At 52.3% G+C, this 18,051-nt stretch overlaps 1 protein-coding gene across 1 annotated transcript in view; it reads right to left on the bottom strand.

Moving 5' to 3' along the window:
* ACSBG2 (acyl-CoA synthetase bubblegum family member 2) overlaps positions 1-17,506 on the bottom strand; it is a 48,291-nt gene extending 30,785 nt beyond the window's left edge. Inside the window, 2 exon segments of the mRNA XM_087922566.1 lie at positions 2,306-2,502; positions 17,462-17,506. Of these exon segments, the coding sequence (XP_087778692.1) occupies positions 2,306-2,421 (116 nt within the window). The 5' untranslated portion in view covers positions 2,422-2,502; positions 17,462-17,506.
* Positions 17,507-18,051: the final 545 nt, after the last annotated feature.

Here is an 18,051-nt window from a genome sequence, read left to right as displayed (position 1 = left end):
GTCTCATTTTACGACCCTTCGGAATTTGTATTTCAAAGAACGGGGAAAGGATCCCTGCCTTGAGCAAGCGGGGGATGGACTGGATGGCCTCCAGGGCCCTCCCAGCCCTAGAATCCCACCAGGGGAGGAAATAAAAACTCCTTCCTGCTTTTAAAGGGACTCGGGGATCGCTTCCCTTGAGAAACGCCGATTTCAAAGAACGGGGAGAGGTTGCATGAAGGGCGGGGTGAAATTGGGGCAACGGACAGGTGATCTGGAGAGGTGCGATGGTTCTTTGCCAAAGGATGATGGGTGGCTCCTTCCCTCCAGCACGGATGCTGCTGCCTAGTTGGGTAACGAAAGGGAGCCAGGCCAGGTAACTGAGCTAACAGAACAGCAAGATCTCAAGGACGGAACAGATAAGCAAGGATGAACACCAGACAAACGGAGAAGCAGGACCCTAACTAAGCCTAACTGCCATGGTGGGAGGAATCCTCTCTCACCAACACTGACAGGGCAACCCATCAACTCTTCCTCCCTTCCTTCCAGCACTGATGATGTTACCTAGTTGGGTCATGAAACGCCTGCACAAAAAGAACTCGGCTCAGAGAGCCTCAGCCCTCCTCTTCCTCCTCCTTCTATCCCTCTCCTCCTCCTCTTCCTCCTCCTCTTATCCCTCTCCTCCTCTTATCCCTCTCATCCCCCTCTTCCTCCTCCTCTTATCTCTCTCCTCCTATCCTATCCCTCTCATCTTATCCTTCTCATCCTCCTCTTCCACCTCCTCTTATCCATCTCATCCTCCTCTTCCTCCTCCTATCCCTCTCCTCTTCATCCTCCTCTTATCCCTCTCATCCTCCTCTTCCTCCTCCTCTTATCCATCTCATCCTCCTCTTCCTCCTCCTCTTATCCCTCTCCTCTTCCTCCTCCTCCTATCCCTCTCATCCTCCTCTTCCTCCTCCTCTTATCCATCTCATCCTCCTCTTCCTCCTCCTATCCCTCTCCTCTTATCCCTCTCATCCTCCTCTTCCTCCTCCTCTTATCCCTCTCATCCTCCTCTTCCTCCTCCTCTTATCCATCTCATCCTCCTCTTCCTCCTCCTATCCCTCTCCTCTTCCTCCTCCTCCTATCCCTCTCCTCCTCCTCTTCCTCCTCCTCTTATCCATCTCATCCTCCTCTTCCTCCTCCTCTTATCCCTCTCCTCTTCCTCCTCCTCTCTGCCAAACCCTCCCTCCCCCTTCTAGCACATTCTTACCTCCTCTTCCTTCTCCTCCTCCTCTCCACAAACCCCACTCCCTCCTAGCATTGATGATGGTATCTAGCTGGGTCATGAAACGTCAACCACCCAGCTCAGAGAGCATCAAGGACCCTGCACAGTCCTCCCTCCCTTCTTCCCTCCCCCCCTCTCCGCAAACCCCTCCTCCCTTCCAGCACTGATGACTACCTCTATAGGTAGGCCTCGACTTACCAAGCGGCTGGAGTTTGATCACGTGACTGTAGGGATGTCACAACAGTCGCAAGTGTGGAAAAATGGTCATACGTCGCCTTTTCCCCCCCAGTGCCGCTGTAACTTTGGTCACTAAAGGAACCGTTGTAAGTCGAGGGCTACTTGCTGTTTTGAACCCTACACCTCTGGGTCCAGATGTTCATGCCCGATGCACATAGGGTGAAGCGTGGTCTGAGCAAACCGCGAATGTCTGGTTTATACAGACCACTACGCTACAAACCAGGATGGTCAGTTCCATAGAACATAGAATAACAGAGCTGGAAGAGACCCTGGAGGTCTTCTAGTCCAACCCCCTGCCCAGGCAGGAAACCCTACACCACTTCAGACAAATGGCTGTCCAATCTCTTCTTAACAACTTCCGGTGTTGGAGCACTCACAATTTCTGGAGGCAAATTGTTCCACTGGTTAATTGTTCTCACTGTCAGTAAATTCCTCCTTCGTTCTAGGTTGCTTCTCTCCTTGATTAGTTTCCACCCATTGCTCCTTGTCCTGCGCTCAGGTCCTTTGGAGAATAGCTTGACTGCCTCTTCTTTGGGGCAGCCCCTGAGATATTGGAAGACTGCTCTCCTGTCTCCCCTGGTCCTTCTCTTCCCTAGACCAGCCAGGCCCAGTTCCTGCAACCGTTCACCGTATGTTTGAGCCTCCAGTTCCAACAGGTTCAACCTTCTTTAACTAAATCTCCACCTAGCAGGTTTCCAAGGCAGGGGGTTAAAATTCCATCTGGATTACACCCACCCCCCCGTCAATAATGGCCCAAACACCCCATAGTAAAAGTGTGTGTCCCCTTGGGTTGTGGGGTAGAGACAGACAGGAAGCACCCACCTGGGCGAAGAGGGAGCCACCTCAACGTCGCTCAGCGAGACATCCGCCGCTTCGGAGAAAGGAGGGGTCGCTGGTCCCACGGGGACGGATCCAGTCACCAGGGCTGCCGCTGCCATCTTGACCGAGCCTTGACGTGGCCTGAAAACGAATCTCTTACAATCCCTTCCACCGGGTCTGGTCTCTTAAGCCAGTTTAGCCTGAAGGGAGAAATCGAAGAGGCCTCTTAGTGCCACCTTCTCCACTTCCGGGTGTTTGTGGGAAGCCCCATGCAGACAAGGAAGAGGAAAAAGAAAATAAGATATATATATATATATATGTTTTCTTAAGTTTTTGCAAGGATGGCAGATGAGATTCTGCCGAAACGTTGCTACAACTTTAAAAGCACAACTACAATGACGTGGGAAAATACCCGAACAAAGCTGAATACCATACATGTAAGTACCCGTGAAAACTTAAGAAAACATATACACACACACACATATATACACACACACACCCTTCGGAGATGGAAGAGATTGGGTTGTGTGTGGCTTTTGCAAACCTCTGACGGACAGGCTGGACTAGATGACCCTTAAGGTCTCCCCAACCCTGTCCTTCTCAAAATAAGTGAAAAGCTGACACCACCCCACCCTTCTTTCCATCCCCAAGCCTCTGAATGCAAAAAAATCCCTTCACGAGTCTTGCTGTCAGTTTATCATCCGAATGGCAGAATCAGAGAATTAGACGGGACCCTTGGAGGTCTTCTAGTCCAACCAGGACACCCTACACCACTCCAGACTGGGGACTGTTCAGTCTCTCCTTAAAAACCTCCAGCGATGAGGCACCCACAACTTCTGGTGGCAGGCAGTTCCACTGGTTAACTGTCCTCCCTGTCAGAAAGTTTCTCCCCTGGATTAGTTTCTACCTGTTGTTCCTTGTCTGGCCTTTTGGTGCTTTGGAGAACAGGTGGACCCCCTCTCATCTTTGGGGCAGCCCCTCAAATATTGGAAGACGACTATCACATCCTCCGTAACCCTTTCCATTAAACTAAACCTACCCAGTTCCCGCGACCGTTCTTCGTATATTTTAGCCTCCAGTCCCCTAAATCCTCTTTCTCGCTCTTCTCTGCCCTCTTTCCAGAGTCTCCACATCTTTTTTTAATATCGTGGCGACCAAATCTAGCTTCCAAACTATTCCAAGGGTGGCCTTACTAAGCATTTATAAAGCAGAACTACAACTTCACGCGATCTCGATTCTATCTCTCTCTCTCTTAATGCAATCGAGGATCGCGTTGGCTTTTTTGTTGGCTCCTGTTGGCTCACGTTTAAGTAACTGCTTACTAGCACTCCACGTTCCCGCTAACTGCTGTTGTTTTGGAGCCAGGTTTCACCTAATCTGTACCTGTATCTTCACGCCTGAGCGAAAGCCCTACCCACCCCACTTAATTTCATTTTGCCGGGTGGGGCCCAGGGCTCAAGTTCTATCAAGATGGCATGTTTCCTTTATTGTCACTGCACCTTGTACAACCAAATTAAATGTAGCCTCCAGTGCACATTATTATAACTATAAAAACGCAAACACACCTCCTTTGCATTCTACGCCATTGGATTGAAACCCCCCCCTCCCCCCCCGGACGTTGCCTTCATATTGCACTGTATTAGGGGTCCCGAAACTTGGCAGGTTTAAGGCTTGCGGACTTCAACTCCCAGAATTCCTCCTCCAGTCATGTTAGCTCAGGAATTCTGGGAGTTGGAAGTCCACAAGCCTTAAACCTGCCAAGTTTGGAGATCTCTGCGCTATACAGTATAGTTGCTGCCCTGGGATAGAAGCTGTTTTTCAGCCTCTTTGTCCTTTTTTTTTACTATCCTGTAATGGTAATAGTTCCCCCCCCCCCCCAAAAAAAAGGGGGTGCCCAGGAGGAGATGGATCTTGGAGAATGTTTTTGAGTTTTCTTAAGGCAGCGGGAGCTATAAAGCTCTTCCAAAGAGGGGAGAGGGCAACCCGTGATCCTTTGAGCAATCTTGTCAAAATATTCATGAACTGGCAGAGACATGGTTAACAAAGTCAGCCAAGGGGAGCTGAACTAGAAACTGAAACTAAAAGAGAGAATCTGGGCAAGGCTGATCTCCCCGCTCTGTTCTGAGCTCTGAAGCTGGATTGACATTTACTTATGTCTTATTATGTCTATAAAGAAGTGAATGAATCCTGCTGAATCAGTCATCTCTGTGTGTGTGTGTGTTTCCTGGCTGTGAATTTCTGCTGCAAAATCTAACAAATCTGGATTCTTCAGACTTGTTTTTAAAATAAGGGTGTGCATAATTACGGTCTCAGAAGCCTTGGAATCCTAAGGAATTGAAGACAATCTCATGATCCGCCCCCCGCCCCATCCAGGCGGCCTCTAGAGAAACAGCTTTGAGGAACTCCAGAAATAGCAATATTCAAAACCAACCCACTTGTCTTCTGGGAGAAAGGAGGAAGCTTCTCGGATGAGAAGTGAAATGTCTTCCCCCAAAAAAACCTCCCAGAAAGTTTCCAGTGGCCTCTTGGGGTGGAAAGCACTTTGGGGACAACCACACAGGATCTGGATGATGAAGAATCTCCATAGACATCTCTCTCTCTCTCTCTCTTTCTCTCTCTCTTTCCTTTCTTCCTTTTCTTTCTTCCTTTCTTCCTTCCTTCCTTTCTCTCTTTCCTTTTTCTTTCTTTTCTTTCTCTCTCTCTCTCTTTCTCTTTCTTTCTCTCTCTCTCTCTTCCTTCCTTCCTTTCTTTCTCTCTTTCCTTTTTCTTTCTTTTCTTTCTCTCTCTCTCTTTCTCTTTCTTTCTCTCTCTCTCTCTTCCTTCCTTCCTTTTCTTTCTTTCTTTTCTCTCTTTCTTTCTTTCTTTCCTTTTTTCTTTCTTTTCTTTCTCTCTCACTTTTCTCTTCTTTCTTTCTTTTTCTTTCTTTCTTTCTTTCTCTCTCTCTTTCTTCCTTCCTTTCTTTTCTTTCTCTCTTTCTTTCTCTCTCTCTTTCCTTTCTTTCTTTCTTTCTTTCTTTCTTTCTTTCTTTCTTTCTTTCTTTCTTTCTTTCTTTTTCTTTCTTTCTCATGAGTTACTAACATCTGGATTTCTCCCCTTTTGCAACTGGGGAGGGAGCAGCCCAGAAAAAAGAGACTCTGCAGCTATTTCCTCTTTGGAAACAGGAAATGTTCTCGGATCCAAAGTGGGCCCCCGGATTGCTCAAGGTCCGTCCCGTCCCGTAAAGCCAGCCCCCCCCCTCCTCGGTTTGAGGCCACGCCCGGTCACGGGTGATGTGTCCCATCAGCCCATCATGGGCCCTCAACCTTGAATGGACTCACGTTTGACTCCCTCCCACCTCCGACCTATTTCAAGTGGCTTCCGGTACGGTAAACCCCGCAAAGGATTTCCGCTGGTTTGATGATCACAAATAACTTCCATTTTGTGCTTTTAAGGCTGTGACTGAGGCGGGCAGGCGAGCCTCAGTGGATTTGCAAGCCTTTTTTGAGGAGGGGGGGGGGTGGAATTTCCAGCCTCTTTGGACCACAGACTCTTTTTTTAGACAAATTTGGCTCTGTGGTACAGACTTCCGAGTGGCCCCCTTTTTTTTTTTCTTTGCAAGAGTTTGCATTGCCAGTTTTAAAACTTGCTCCCTGGAAGGAAGGTCTATTTAATGCGTAACTAATTTTTAAAAAATAAAAACAAAAAATAAATGTTCCTTGGATCCCCGGAGCCAAGCAACTAGGATTTTCAGCTAGACTGCCTCGGATCGTGGAAGGTCCGCTAAGGTTTCAGGACCCAACGTCAGCAATAAATCTGACCGCCCCGCTCTTTGAAGCTGGATCAGCTATAAAGGCCCAACTGGTCTGGCATCTTCCTTCTTCCCAGATTGCCGGGAGAGGAGATGTTCAGATTAACAGAGTTGGAAGGGACCTTGTAGGTCATCTAGTCCAACCCCCCGCCCAAACAGGAGACCCTACGCCATTTCAATCCAGTCTCTTCTTGAAAGCCTCCAGTGGATGAAGCTCCCACAGTTTACAAAGGCAACTTCTGTTCCACGGGTTGATTGTTCTTGTTCTTCTACTCCCAAGGCATGCAATAATATATTTCCTGGTTGTCCCTTGATAGACTGCTCTTGGATAGGGAGGTTCAGTCTTCAAAACTACCTCGCCCTGCCTCCTGAGACAAGACATTTTAAGCCATGTGCGGTCTCATTCACCTCTTCTCCTGTTCCAAATTCTCTGCTTTGACCGAGTGAAAGTATTCGGAGCACAAAGGGGCCATGGGGAAACATCCCCCCTCCTCAGGGATTTTGCTCCAAATCAAAATGCTTCCCCTGCCCTCCTCCCCCTTAAAATTTGAACCCGAGCCCATTTTCCTTCGGTTCACAAACAAGTGTCAAGTCAAGGTGACACGGCGGTTATCTCAACGATCGAAAAGGCCAGCGCAAACACAACACCCCCTCCCGAAACAAAACACGAGAGAGAAAGGGAGGGGGGAGAGAGATAGAAAATAGAGGGAGAAAGGGAGGGGGAAAGAAAGGGAGAGGGATGGATATAGAAAGATAGAGAGGAAGAAAGGGGAGAGGGAGAAAGGGGAGAGAGAGAGGGAAGGAGGGATAGAGATAGAAAGATAGAGAGGGAGAAAGGGGAGAGGGAGAAAGGGGAGAGAGAGAGGGAAGGAGGGATAGAGATAGAAAGATAGAGAGGGAGAAAGGGGAGAGGGAGAAAGGGGAGAGAGAGAGGGAAGGAGGGATAGAGATAGAAAGATAGAGAGGGAGAAAGGGGTGAGGAGAAAGGGGAGAGAGAGAGGGAAGGAGGGATAGAGATAGAAAGATAGAGAGGGAGAAAGGGGAGAGGGAGAAAGGGGAGAGAGAGAGGGAAGGAGGGATAGAGATAGAACAGTAGAGAGGGAGGGGGAGAGAAAGGGAGAGGGAGGGCTAGAGATAGAAAGATAGAGAGGAAGAGAGAGGGAAGGACGGATAGAGATAGAAAGACAGAGAGGGAGGGGGAGAGAAAAGGAGAGGGAGGGCTAGAGATAGAAAGATAGAGAGGAAGAGAGAGGGAAGGACGGATAGAGATAGAACGATAGAGAGGGAGGGGAGAGAAAAGGAAAGGAGGGCTAGAGATAGAAAGATAGAGAGGAAGAGAGAGGGAAGGACGGATAGAGATAGAACGATAGAGAGGGAGGGGGAGAGAAAAGGAAAGGGAGGGCTAGAGATAGAAAGATAGAGAGGAAGAGAGAGGGAAGGACGGATAGAGATAGAAAGACAGAGAGGGAGGGGGAGAGAAAAGGAAAGGGAGGGCTAGAGATAGAAAGACAGAGAGGAAGAGGGAAGGAGGGATAGAGATAGAATGATAGAGAGGGAGAGAGGGAGGGATATAGATAGGGAGGGAGGGAGAAAAAGGAAGCGAGAGAGAGAGAGAAATATGCAGGTGTAATCCTGGCAAACACGAAGAGATAGAAGAAAAACCGCCAAGGTGTAATCCCTGCGGAATTACCTCTGCCCCCCCCCGGCCCCCCAATTCCCAAGAGAAGGGCCAGAGAACCCAACTAAGGGGGTCCCGGGAGCCGCCTCCTGCCACAAAAAAAGCCTCCCTGGGCAGCAGGGGAACCGTGGTTTCTTCCTTCAAAGGACCGGCACGGAGCCGCACAAGATACCAGCCTCCCTGTTTTCACCCATTCACTAGGAGTCCTTCGCCCCAGGCTGGCTGGCTGGCTGGCTGGGGGATTCTGGGAGTTGAAGTCTGAAAGCTGCCGTGGTTGAGGGAATAGAAAAGACTAACAGCGTTGGAAGGGGCCCTGGAGGTCTTCTAGTCCAACCCCCTGCCTAGGCAGGAAACCCTACACCACTTCAGACACCAATGGTTATCCAACATCTTCTTAAAAACTTCCAGCGTTGGAGCAGCCACAACTTCTGGAGACAATTCGTTCCACTGGTTAATTGTTCTTACTGTCAGTAAATTTCTCCTTAGTTCTAAGTTGCTTCTCTCCACGATTAGTTTCCACCCGTTGCTTCTTGTCCTGCCCTCAGATGCTTTGGAGAGTAGCTTGACTGCCTCTTCTTTGGGGCAGCCCCTGAGACATTGGAAGGCTGCTATCAAGTCTCTCCTAGTCTTTCTGTTCATCAAACTACAGATACTCACTTCCTGCAACTTCATGTTTTAGCCTCCAGTCCCCCTAATCCTTGTTATTGTTCTTCTCTGCACTCTTTCTAGAGTCTCAACATCTTTTTTACGGTATGGCGACCAAAACTGGACGCAGGATTCCAGGTGTGGCCTCTTCCCAAGGCCTTATAAAGCGGTCTGAACGCTTCCTGTGATCTTAATTCTACGATCCTTCTGTTTATGCAGCCTAGAACCGTGTTGGGTTTTTTTTTGGGGCAGCTGCTGCTCACGGCTGGCTCCTGTTTCGGTGGAACTCTGCCCTACGGGGCAACCTGCCCCATCCAGAAGGCGACACCGTAGAGAGACGGACAGTTGTTTGACTACCCGGAGGGCGTGATCCGTTGCATCACTCGCACTCAAGGCCAGCTGACCTCTTCCCCTTCCAGAAAGGCACCCAAGCAGGTCAAAGGGTCCTTCCAGAGTGCCAACGCTAACGCAAGAGCCCGACTATTTTTAGCAACCCTCCAGCTTATCTTTGAGTCAAATGTTTGAATTGCACACTTGGAAGAAGAAAGACAAAAGTCCCCAGACTTTTAGCAAACACAAATTAGTGCCAGCAGAGAGGAACCTGTCCAAGATTTTAGCCCAGGAGAGAAATAAACACCCGATAACAAGAGGGAGGGGGATCTTGGAGGTCTTCTAGTCTAACCCCACCCCCCCCAATCGTTTCAGACACTTCAGAAATTGTCAATTTGGACGATTCCAGGCATCTATCATTCTATCCTGCTTGTGGATGCCTGCCTTGGGCAATGGGTAGGACTAGAAGACCTCCAGAGGTCCCTCCTAACCTGCATGATTCTACTGTATGAGCCACGTTTCATCCAACTTTCACTGGGATTCCTACACCAGAAATTCTTTTAATGTAAGGGACAACACCTGGCCTCCCACACAGTCCAGCTCAGGGGTCTCCAAAGTTGGCCACTTTAAGAGTTGCGGACTTCAATTCCCAGAATCCTCCAGCCGGCATAGCTGGGAGTTAAAGGATTCCGGGAGTTGAAGTCCACAAGTCTTAAAAAGTGGCCAAGTTTGGGGAGCCCTGATAGATAAGGGACTACATATAACGGCAACCCGGCCATGGGCCTTGCAAACCATGATTTAGTGCTTAGCATGCTCTGTGAGCGAACTGCAGCTACACTTCAACAACGTCCCGCTTTAAAGGGTCGAAATGAAGCAAACGGAGAGAGCGAGCAAAGGAGCCAGGATCTGAAGAAAGATTTTACAACTCCCCAAAATCAAGACAAGCTGACCCCCCCCCCAACCCCACCCACAGAAGCCTTCTAGGCAGCGGTGGGATTCAAATAACAACCAGTTCTCTGCTCCAATGACCAGCTGGGTGGGCATCGCCGAGGGTGTGACAGGCAGCCCCCTGGGAGCAAAAACGGGTCGCGGGCAGGGTGGGTGCCCCCCAGCATCCCATTTTGGGCCTAGTGGGCCTCTTTGCAGCCTCCTGGGAGGTTTACTAGGCCCAAAACAGACCATGGGGGACAGTGCCACACACTCTCAGCACCCCATTTTGGGCCTAGTGAGCCTCTCTGCACTTCCCTGGGAACCAAAACGGGGAGTCCTGGCAGGGGGAAGAGCCAGCCAGCAATTTAACAACCGGTTCGGTTGAACCGGTGTGAAGCCGTTGAATCCCAGCACGGCTTGTAGGGAGGGATCTTTGTCACGGGGCCCCTTGCCTGTTGCAAAACTCCAGCTAGAAAAGAAAGGGTTAAAAAGTCAGACAACCACACGATGAGGACTACTGCTGCTGCTGCTGATTTGCACATCCTGTGTTGTTTGAAGTAAAGACAGCCGCTTCTCCAGCACAGCCCCACTTTGCAACGGTCAGGGTTCGGATCCGATCCTCTCCCTCCCCGAGCCCCCCTGGCCACCTCTTACTGCAGGTGGGGCTCAAAGCCCCCTCACCCCGTCTTCCTGGCAACTTTCTCCATTTTACTCTCCCAAGACTTTTCTTGACTGACGGGAAAACCCAGGTTCTCTTTTGCACCCACAATGGGTGTGTGGGTGGGTGTGATCTGACTATTAGATGGAGGAAAGGCAGCTGGGAAAAAAAAACAAAAAATAAAAAACCACTTTGCCTCCAGAAGTTGTGAATGCTCCAACACTGGAAGTTTTTAAGAAGAAGAGATTGGAGAACCATTTGTCCAAAATACTACAGGGTTCCTGCCTAGGCAGGGGGGGGTTGGACTAGACGACCTCCCGGGTCCCTTTCAACTCTGTTCTTCTATTATTCTGTTATCCTCTCTGGGGCAGCCCCTCCCTCAAATACTGGAAGGCTGCTCTCTTGTCTCCCCGGTCCTTCTCTTCCCTAGACTAGCCAGGCCCAGTTCATCGTATGTTTTAGCCTCCAGTCACTCTCTCTTGCTCTCTTTCTTTCTTTCTTTCTTTCTTTTTCTTTCTTTCTTTCTTTCCTTCCTTCCTTTTTCTCTCATTCTTTCTCATTCTTTTTTTCTTTCTCTCCTTCCTTCCTCTTCCTCTTTCCTTTTCTTTCTCTCCCTTTCCTTCAAATATTGGATCACTGCTCTCCTGTCTCCCCTGGTCCTTCTCTTCCCTAGACCAGCCAGACCCAGTTCATTGTATGTTTTAGCCTCCAGTCACTCTCTTTCTTTCTTTCTTTCTTTCTTTCTTTCTTTCTTTCTTTCTTTCTTTCTTTCTTTCTTTCTTTCTTTCTTTCTTTCTCTTTCTTTCTTTCTTTCTTTCTTTCTTTCTTTCTTTCTTTCTTTCTTTCCTTCCTTCCTTTTTCTCTCATTCTTTCTCATTCTTTTTTTCTTTCTCTCCTTCCTTCCTCTTCCTCTTTCCTTTTCTTTCTCTCCCTTTCCCTTCAAATATTGGATCACTGCTCTCCTGTCTCCCCTGGTCCTTCTCTTCCCTAGACCAGCCAGGCCGGTTCATTGTATGTTTTAGCCTCCAGTCACTCTCTTTCTTTCTTTCTTTTTCTTTCTTTCTTTCTTTCTTTCTTTCTTTCTTTCTTTCTTTCTTTCTTTCTTTCTTTCTTTCTTTTCTTTCTTTCTTTCTTTCTTTCTTTCTTTCTTTCTTTCTTTCTCTCCTTCCTTCCTTCCTTCCTTCCTTTTTCTCTCACTCTTTTTTTCTTTCTCTCCTTCCTTCCTCTTCCTCTTGTTCTTTCCTTTTCTTTCTCTCCCTTTCCCTTCAAATATTGGATCACTGCTCTCCTGTCTCCCCTGGTCCTTCTCTTCCCTAGACTAGCCAGGCCCGGTTCCTACAACCGTCCAGAGTAGGTTTTAGTCCCCCCACCAATCGTCCTGGTTGATGTTCTCTGCATTCTGTCCGGAATTAATTTAATGCCCATTTTAACAGGACGGCAAGGGACTCCCCACCCCCAATCAGACCCTGGCCAAAAAAAAAAAACCTCTCTCAGCTGGCCTTGCAAAGAACAGCTGCAGCTTCCTGGGGGGGCGGGGGCTGAGTGTTTCCCAGGGAGGATTTGGGCTGCCGTTACCCTCGTCCCGTTCCTCCCCCCACACCCTCTAATTAGATCCGCCTGTTGCTCAACGCAGCCTTGGCTACACCTGCTGTTGAATCATCCAACTCTCTTCCACCAATGGGAGGGCTGAGCGGCAACATCCAAGCTCCGTCACGGGGCCCGTCCCTAGACAATCTGTGTGTGTGTGTGTGTGTGTGTGTGTGTGTGTGTGTGTGTGTGTTATCAAGTGGCAGCAGCAGAGGGGAGGAAGAGGGGGAGGAGGAAGAAGAGAAAGAGGAAGAAGAGAAGAGGAGGAAGAGGAGAAAGAGGAAAAGAAGGAAGAGGAGGAGGGAACAGAGAAAGAGAAAGACAAGGGAGAGGAGAAAGGAGAAAGGAGAATTGCTGGCAAGACAGTTGTATTGGAGGATGCCCTTTCACCCGTGGCCTGGGGGGGTGGGGGGTGTGGGTGAGGATTGAGAGACGCAGGCCAGCAGGCACCCACCCAGCCCCGGGGCTCTGTGTGTGTGTGTGGGGAGGGGACAGGAGCGCCCCCGTCTCTCACCTCCCCGTCCTTCTGAGCAGGCGGCTGACGTGGCTCCCCAGCCGAGCAAGCAAACTGACTGCACGAAGAGGTGACTGGCGGAAGGGACAGATGCTCTTTGCGTGGCCCTAATCCGAGCAGCAGAACCCCCCGCCCTCCTCCCAGGGCCACGGTTCAAGCAAACCGGCCGATGGGGCAGAGCGACCCAACCGCGCAGCAGAAAAGGGTAGGCAGGCCGCCACTTTAACGACCCTTCGTTTAGTGGCCGATCCAAGTGGCGACGGCACTGGAAAAAAAACAACCACCGACAAGCGTTTTTCACGCCGGCAAGTCAACCGTAGCGGCATCACCGCTCGCGGGATCAGAATTTGGAAGCTTGACCACTGACCCATCGTTCTGACAGTCGCCTTGTCCCAGGGTCCCCTTTTGCGATCTTCGGACAAGCAGATAACAGATAAGCAGAGTTGCAACTTGGAAGGGACCTTGTAGGTCATCTAGTCCAACCCCCACCCAAGCAGGAGGCCCTATGGCATTTAACAGATGGAAGGGACCCTGTGGGTCATCTAGTCCAATCCCCCCCACTTAGTAACATAATTTGGGGGCTCAGCTATGGTTGTAGGCCAAGCCCCCATTAACCGAGAGGGAAGGAAGAGAGAAGATTGAGGGGGCCGTATGGCAGCCCCCCCATCCCTAAGTGGGCCAGGACCTCCCACCTCCTTTCTGTTAGGATGCCTCTCGGGGGGCTTCGGTCCCAGGAAGGCTGAGTCCAACAGAAACCCAGGAAAAAAAAATGACTTTTGAGACCCAATCTAACTAAGTCCTCGACTTACAACCACAAAAACTCGAGCCCAAAACTTCCATCGCTGAGCAAACAAGGTCGCTAAGTGGATTTGCCCTGTTTTACAACCTTTCTTGCCAGAATTGTTAAGCCATTTGACACACACACACCCTGATAATCCTGCGGCCATCATAACTATGAGTCGGTTGCTGAGCGTCCAAAATTTTGACCCCCTGACAATGTGGGGATTTTGCAACAGTTCTTGTCATTTCAAATGGCCAGTAAATGAACTGTTATAAGTTGAGGACTTATCTGTATGGTGCTTGCTAAGAGTCTCACTGAAGGAACCGATAGCGCACCATCTACCCAAGGGATCCCAGAGCGGGATCAGTTTCTTCCCAGGGATCTGGTGAACTCCTCTTCAAGGCAGCTTTAACCGGGATCTCTGCCTTGAGCAAGCGGGGGATGGACTGGATGGCCTCCAGGGCCCTCCCAGCCCTGGAATCCCACCAGGGGAGGAAATAAAAACTCCTTCCTGCTTTTAAAGGGACTCGGGATCGCTTCCCTTGAGAAACGCCGATTTCAAAGAACGGGGAGATGTTGCATGAAGGGCGGGGTGAAATTGGGGCAACGGACAGGTGATCTGGAGAGGTGCGATGGTTCTTTGCCAAAGGATGATGGGTGGCTCCTTCCCTCCAGCACGGATGCTGCTGCCTAGTTGGGTAACGAAAGGGAGCCAGGCCAGGTAACTGAGCTAACAGAACAGCAAGATCTCAAGGACGGAACAGATAAGCAGGGATGAACACCAGACAAACGGAGAAGCAAAACCTTAACTAAGCCTAACTGCCATGGTGGGAGGAATCCTCTCTCACCAACACTGACAGGGCAACCCATCAACTCTTCCTCCCTTCCTTCCAGCACTGATGATGTTACCTAGTTGGGTCATGAAATGCCTGCACGAAAAGAACTCGGCTCAGAGAGCCTCAGCCCTCCTCTTCCTCCTCCTCCTCCTATCCCTCTCATCCTCTTCCTCCTCCTATCTCTCTCCTCCTATCCTATCCCTCTCCTCTTATCCCTCTCATCCTCCTCTTCCTCCTCCTCTTATCCATCTCATCCTCCTCTTCCTCCTCCTCTTATCCCTCTCCTCTTCCTCCTCCTCTCTGCCAAACCCTCCCTCCCCCTTCTAGCACATTCTTACCTCCTCTTCCTTCTCCTCCTCCTCTCCACAAACCCCACTCCCTCCTTGCATTGATGATGGTATCTAGCTGGGTCATGAAACGTCAACCGCCCAGCTCAGAGAGCATCAAGGACCCTGCACAGTCCTCCTTCCCTTCTTCCCTCCATCCCTCCTCTCCGCAAACCCCTCCTCCCTTCCAGCACTGATGATGTTACCTAGCTGGGTCACAAGACATTTGCAAACCAGGCACCAAGCTCAGAGACACCCCCCACCCCCCAGATTGCTACCTGGAGGCATCCTGAACACACGAGATCAGGATTAGGGGTGAAGCCAAAGCGTCCACAGCGAGGGGCTGCAGGATTTGGGGAAAGGGTCTCTTCCCTCTTCGTTCTAGAGGCCACACATGCTGTGTGTGTGTGGGGGGGCTTACTGACCTCCAAAGACACAGATGCAGGGGTGGCAGGCCCACCAGGAGGGAGGCTTCTTAAGGGGTCTTTGCAGAACTAATGCCCCCCCAACCCCTTGGGAGTTCTAGCACTCTTGGCCTGGAACACCTTCCTTCCCAGGAGCGAGAGTTCACACACACACACACACACACACACACACACACACACACACACACGCCCCTCTGCCCTTTCCAGCCCCTCAGTCGAGCTGAGACCCAACAGCCAAGAGACCCAATTCCTGGTAGGCAGTCCTTGACTTCCAATGGTTCATTGAGTGGTTCGTTTGGAGTTACGACGGCGCTGGGGGGAAAAGGGACTTTTAACTGACTCCCCCGGCGTTCAAGTGGTCAAAACCTGGACACTGGATGACTGGCTCCTACTTACGACGGTCACAGCTTCCCCGGAGGCCCTCTCTGACCCAAGGCGAGGGGAAAGCTGGAATCTCTTTAATGACCGTGTTACTGCGGCGATCCGCTTAACAACGGCGGCAAGAAGAGTCGTAAAACGGGACCGAAACCTCACCGAGGTCTCGCTTAGCCGTGGAAATCCGGGGCTCCGCTGCGTTTTTTGGGAGTGCAGCAAGGAGTGGGGTTGGACCGAAGGCACGCCTAGTTTCTCTTCCCCCTTGGGTATCGATTGGGACACCGCAGCCCCTGGGCCACAGCCACCCGGGGCCCGCTCCCTTCTCTCCCCCTTGGGCCGAGGACTTCCTTCCTCCTCTCCGTCTTCCCGGGTTGCCTGTCCCAGCTGCGGACACGTGCGCCTGGTTGTATAAGCGGCCTCTTGCCACAGATCAATCGGCGCATTGTTCCAAAGGAGGAAACGGCTTCGGGGAAAGGTAAAGGAGAACGATCCGCTTCAGTCACGGCTGGCTTTGCACGCTCGCCCAGGCGTGCGAGAGCCACCAGTTCCACCCCCACCCCCACCCCGCGTAGGTGTGTGGAAAGCCCCACCGCCAGGGGAACGATGGGAACCCACCGCCAGAGATTCTGCAACCGGGCTGGGAATTCCTCCTTCCTTCTTCCCCCCAGGAGTTTTTAAAATCCTGCCCAGCTTCGCTAAAGCTTCGGAATAAAATCCGAGAGGAGGGAAAGGGGTTCCTCCCCCCACCTTGGACCCCTCCCAGTTTTGGGGTTCCCCTCACTTCCTCCTTTGACGCATGCCAGGCGTCCCTGCCAGAAAGCCTCCTCTAGAGCAGGGGGTCTCAACCTTGGGCCCTTGAAGCCTGGGGGACTTCAACTCCCAGAATTCCCCAGCCAGCTTTGCTCTAATGCGGGGGCGGGTCTAATGCAGCTTTGCTGGCTGGGGAATTCTGGGAGTTGAAGTCCCCCCAGGCTTCAAGGGCCCAAGGTTGGAGACCCCCTGCTCTAGAAAAAGGAGAGGAGTGGGAATGAAGGTTTCCTGGAGGGTCTGGGAAGGGAGAGGGAGGTCAGGAGAGGCGAGGGAGGGGGAAGGGGGAGGAGGAAGGGGTCTCCCCCCCCCCAATTTACTGGGCATCAGAGAGGAGGGGAGGAGCGGCCCAACCAGCCTAGCAAGATTCGCATCGGTTGCAGCCCCCTTGGCAATAAGGCGAGAGTTCAAGTTCTTCCGGTCTGTGTCTCTCTTCCCGCCCCCCCCCTCCAAGAATGGGCAAGTCCTCCAGATGGGAGGGTCTCCCCCGCCCATCATCCCCCGCCCACCTGGCCTTCAGGAGCAGCTGGGATGACGAAAGGCAAAGGAGACCCCTCCCCTCTCTTTTGCAGGTACGGTAGCCCTCCAAAGCTGACCGCTTTGGCCCCAGGCGAGAGAGCGAAGGGACGGGAGGGGAATTCTAGTTCTGCCTTAGCCACAGAAGACGACGGCTGGGGGACTTGGGGACCGTTGCCAGGCGCCGGCGACTCGTAGTTTTCCTTCTTAGGCAGGAAAGCCACTGGGTGCCTTAGGGACGCTCGCGAGTTCTAGTCCTGCCTTAGCCACGAAAGATGGCTGGCTAACTTTGGGCGGCTCAACCAGGAGACGGGGACTTCTAGTCCTGACTTTAGCGGTGGAACTCCTGTGAGGGCAACCCCTTGTCCGAAAGGGTCTGGGACGGGGGGGTGGTGGTTCACTGCCTGAGCAGGGGGTTGGACTAGAAGAGCTCTAAGGGGCCCTTCCAAGGCTGTTAGGAAGACGGGCCGCTGGCCAGGAGGTGGGGAGTTCTAGTGCCCCCTTAGCCAGGGGAGCCAGCTTGCTCGCCTCTCAGCCCCTTTCCCACCTCGCCGGGTTGTTGTGGCCAGGAGGAGGAGGAGGAGGAAGGTCCCCGTTCCACGTCGCACATAACCAAGGCGGAGTAAGGAGAGCGGAGTAAAAGCCTCGGCTGGCCGTAAGGAAGGTGTGGGGGGGGAGCTTCCCTTCTTTTCCTCCTCCTCTCCAAAGCCCAGCCGGCCGGACTCCTCGCTTGTCGGCCAAGCCAGCGAAGCCCCCTCCGGACTCCCCTCCCCGCCGGGCTCCGCAAGCAGCTGACGGGCGCCCGGCTGGCGGAGTCCGGAGGAGACCCGAGCCGGCGGCGGAGTCCCGCAGCTGCCCGCCGGAGCCGGCCTGGTTGGGGCAAGGGGTGGAGGGAGGGGAGGGTGGGGGGTCCTTCTCGGCAGGCAAGCCCGGCTTCTCTCCCCCGCCCGCCCGTCCGACTCACCCGCCGCCTCCGCTGCCTCCGCCGGCCGCCTCGGGAGTGAGCGGCGCTTCCCCGGAGCCGGCGGCTTTTGGGAGGGGCGGCGGGAGGGCGGGGCGGGGGCGGGGCCTGGCGCCGCGTGGAGCCCGGAGGGGGCGGGGGAGGGGAGGCGCGCGCGCCGGGTAACCCGCGGTCGTTGACCTCCCGGCCGGGGCTCTGGGGGGGAGGGGGCGGGGCGGGCTTACCCCGAGGGAGGGAGGGAGGGGAGGGGCTGGCAAGGGCCGTTCCTTCCTTCTCTCCTCCTTCCCTTCCCTTCCTTCCTCCTTTCCTCCCTTTTCCTTCCTTCCTCTCCTTCTCTCCTTCCTTTCCTCCCTTCCCTCCCTCTCTCCCCCTTTTCCTTCTCTCCTCCTTCCCTTCCCTTCCTTCCTCCTTTCCTCCCTTTTCCTTCCTTCCTCTCCTTCTCTCCTTCCTTTCCTCCCTTCCCTCCCTCTCTCCCCCTTTTCCTTCTCTCCTCCTTCCCTTCCCTTCCTTCCTCCTTTCCTCCCTTTTCCTTCCTTCCTCTCCTTCTCTCCTTCCTTTCCTCCCTTCCCTCCATCCCTCCCCCTTTTCCTTCT

The sequence above is a fragment of the Pseudonaja textilis genome, chromosome 1 (genome assembly GCF_049901715.1).
Source record: "Pseudonaja textilis isolate UNSWEBS1 chromosome 1, rPseTex1.2, whole genome shotgun sequence".
Taxonomy (NCBI): Eukaryota; Metazoa; Chordata; class Lepidosauria; order Squamata; family Elapidae; genus Pseudonaja; species Pseudonaja textilis.
Note: the sequence above shows the minus strand (reverse complement) of the source record. Positions and strands in the feature narration are given on the sequence as shown.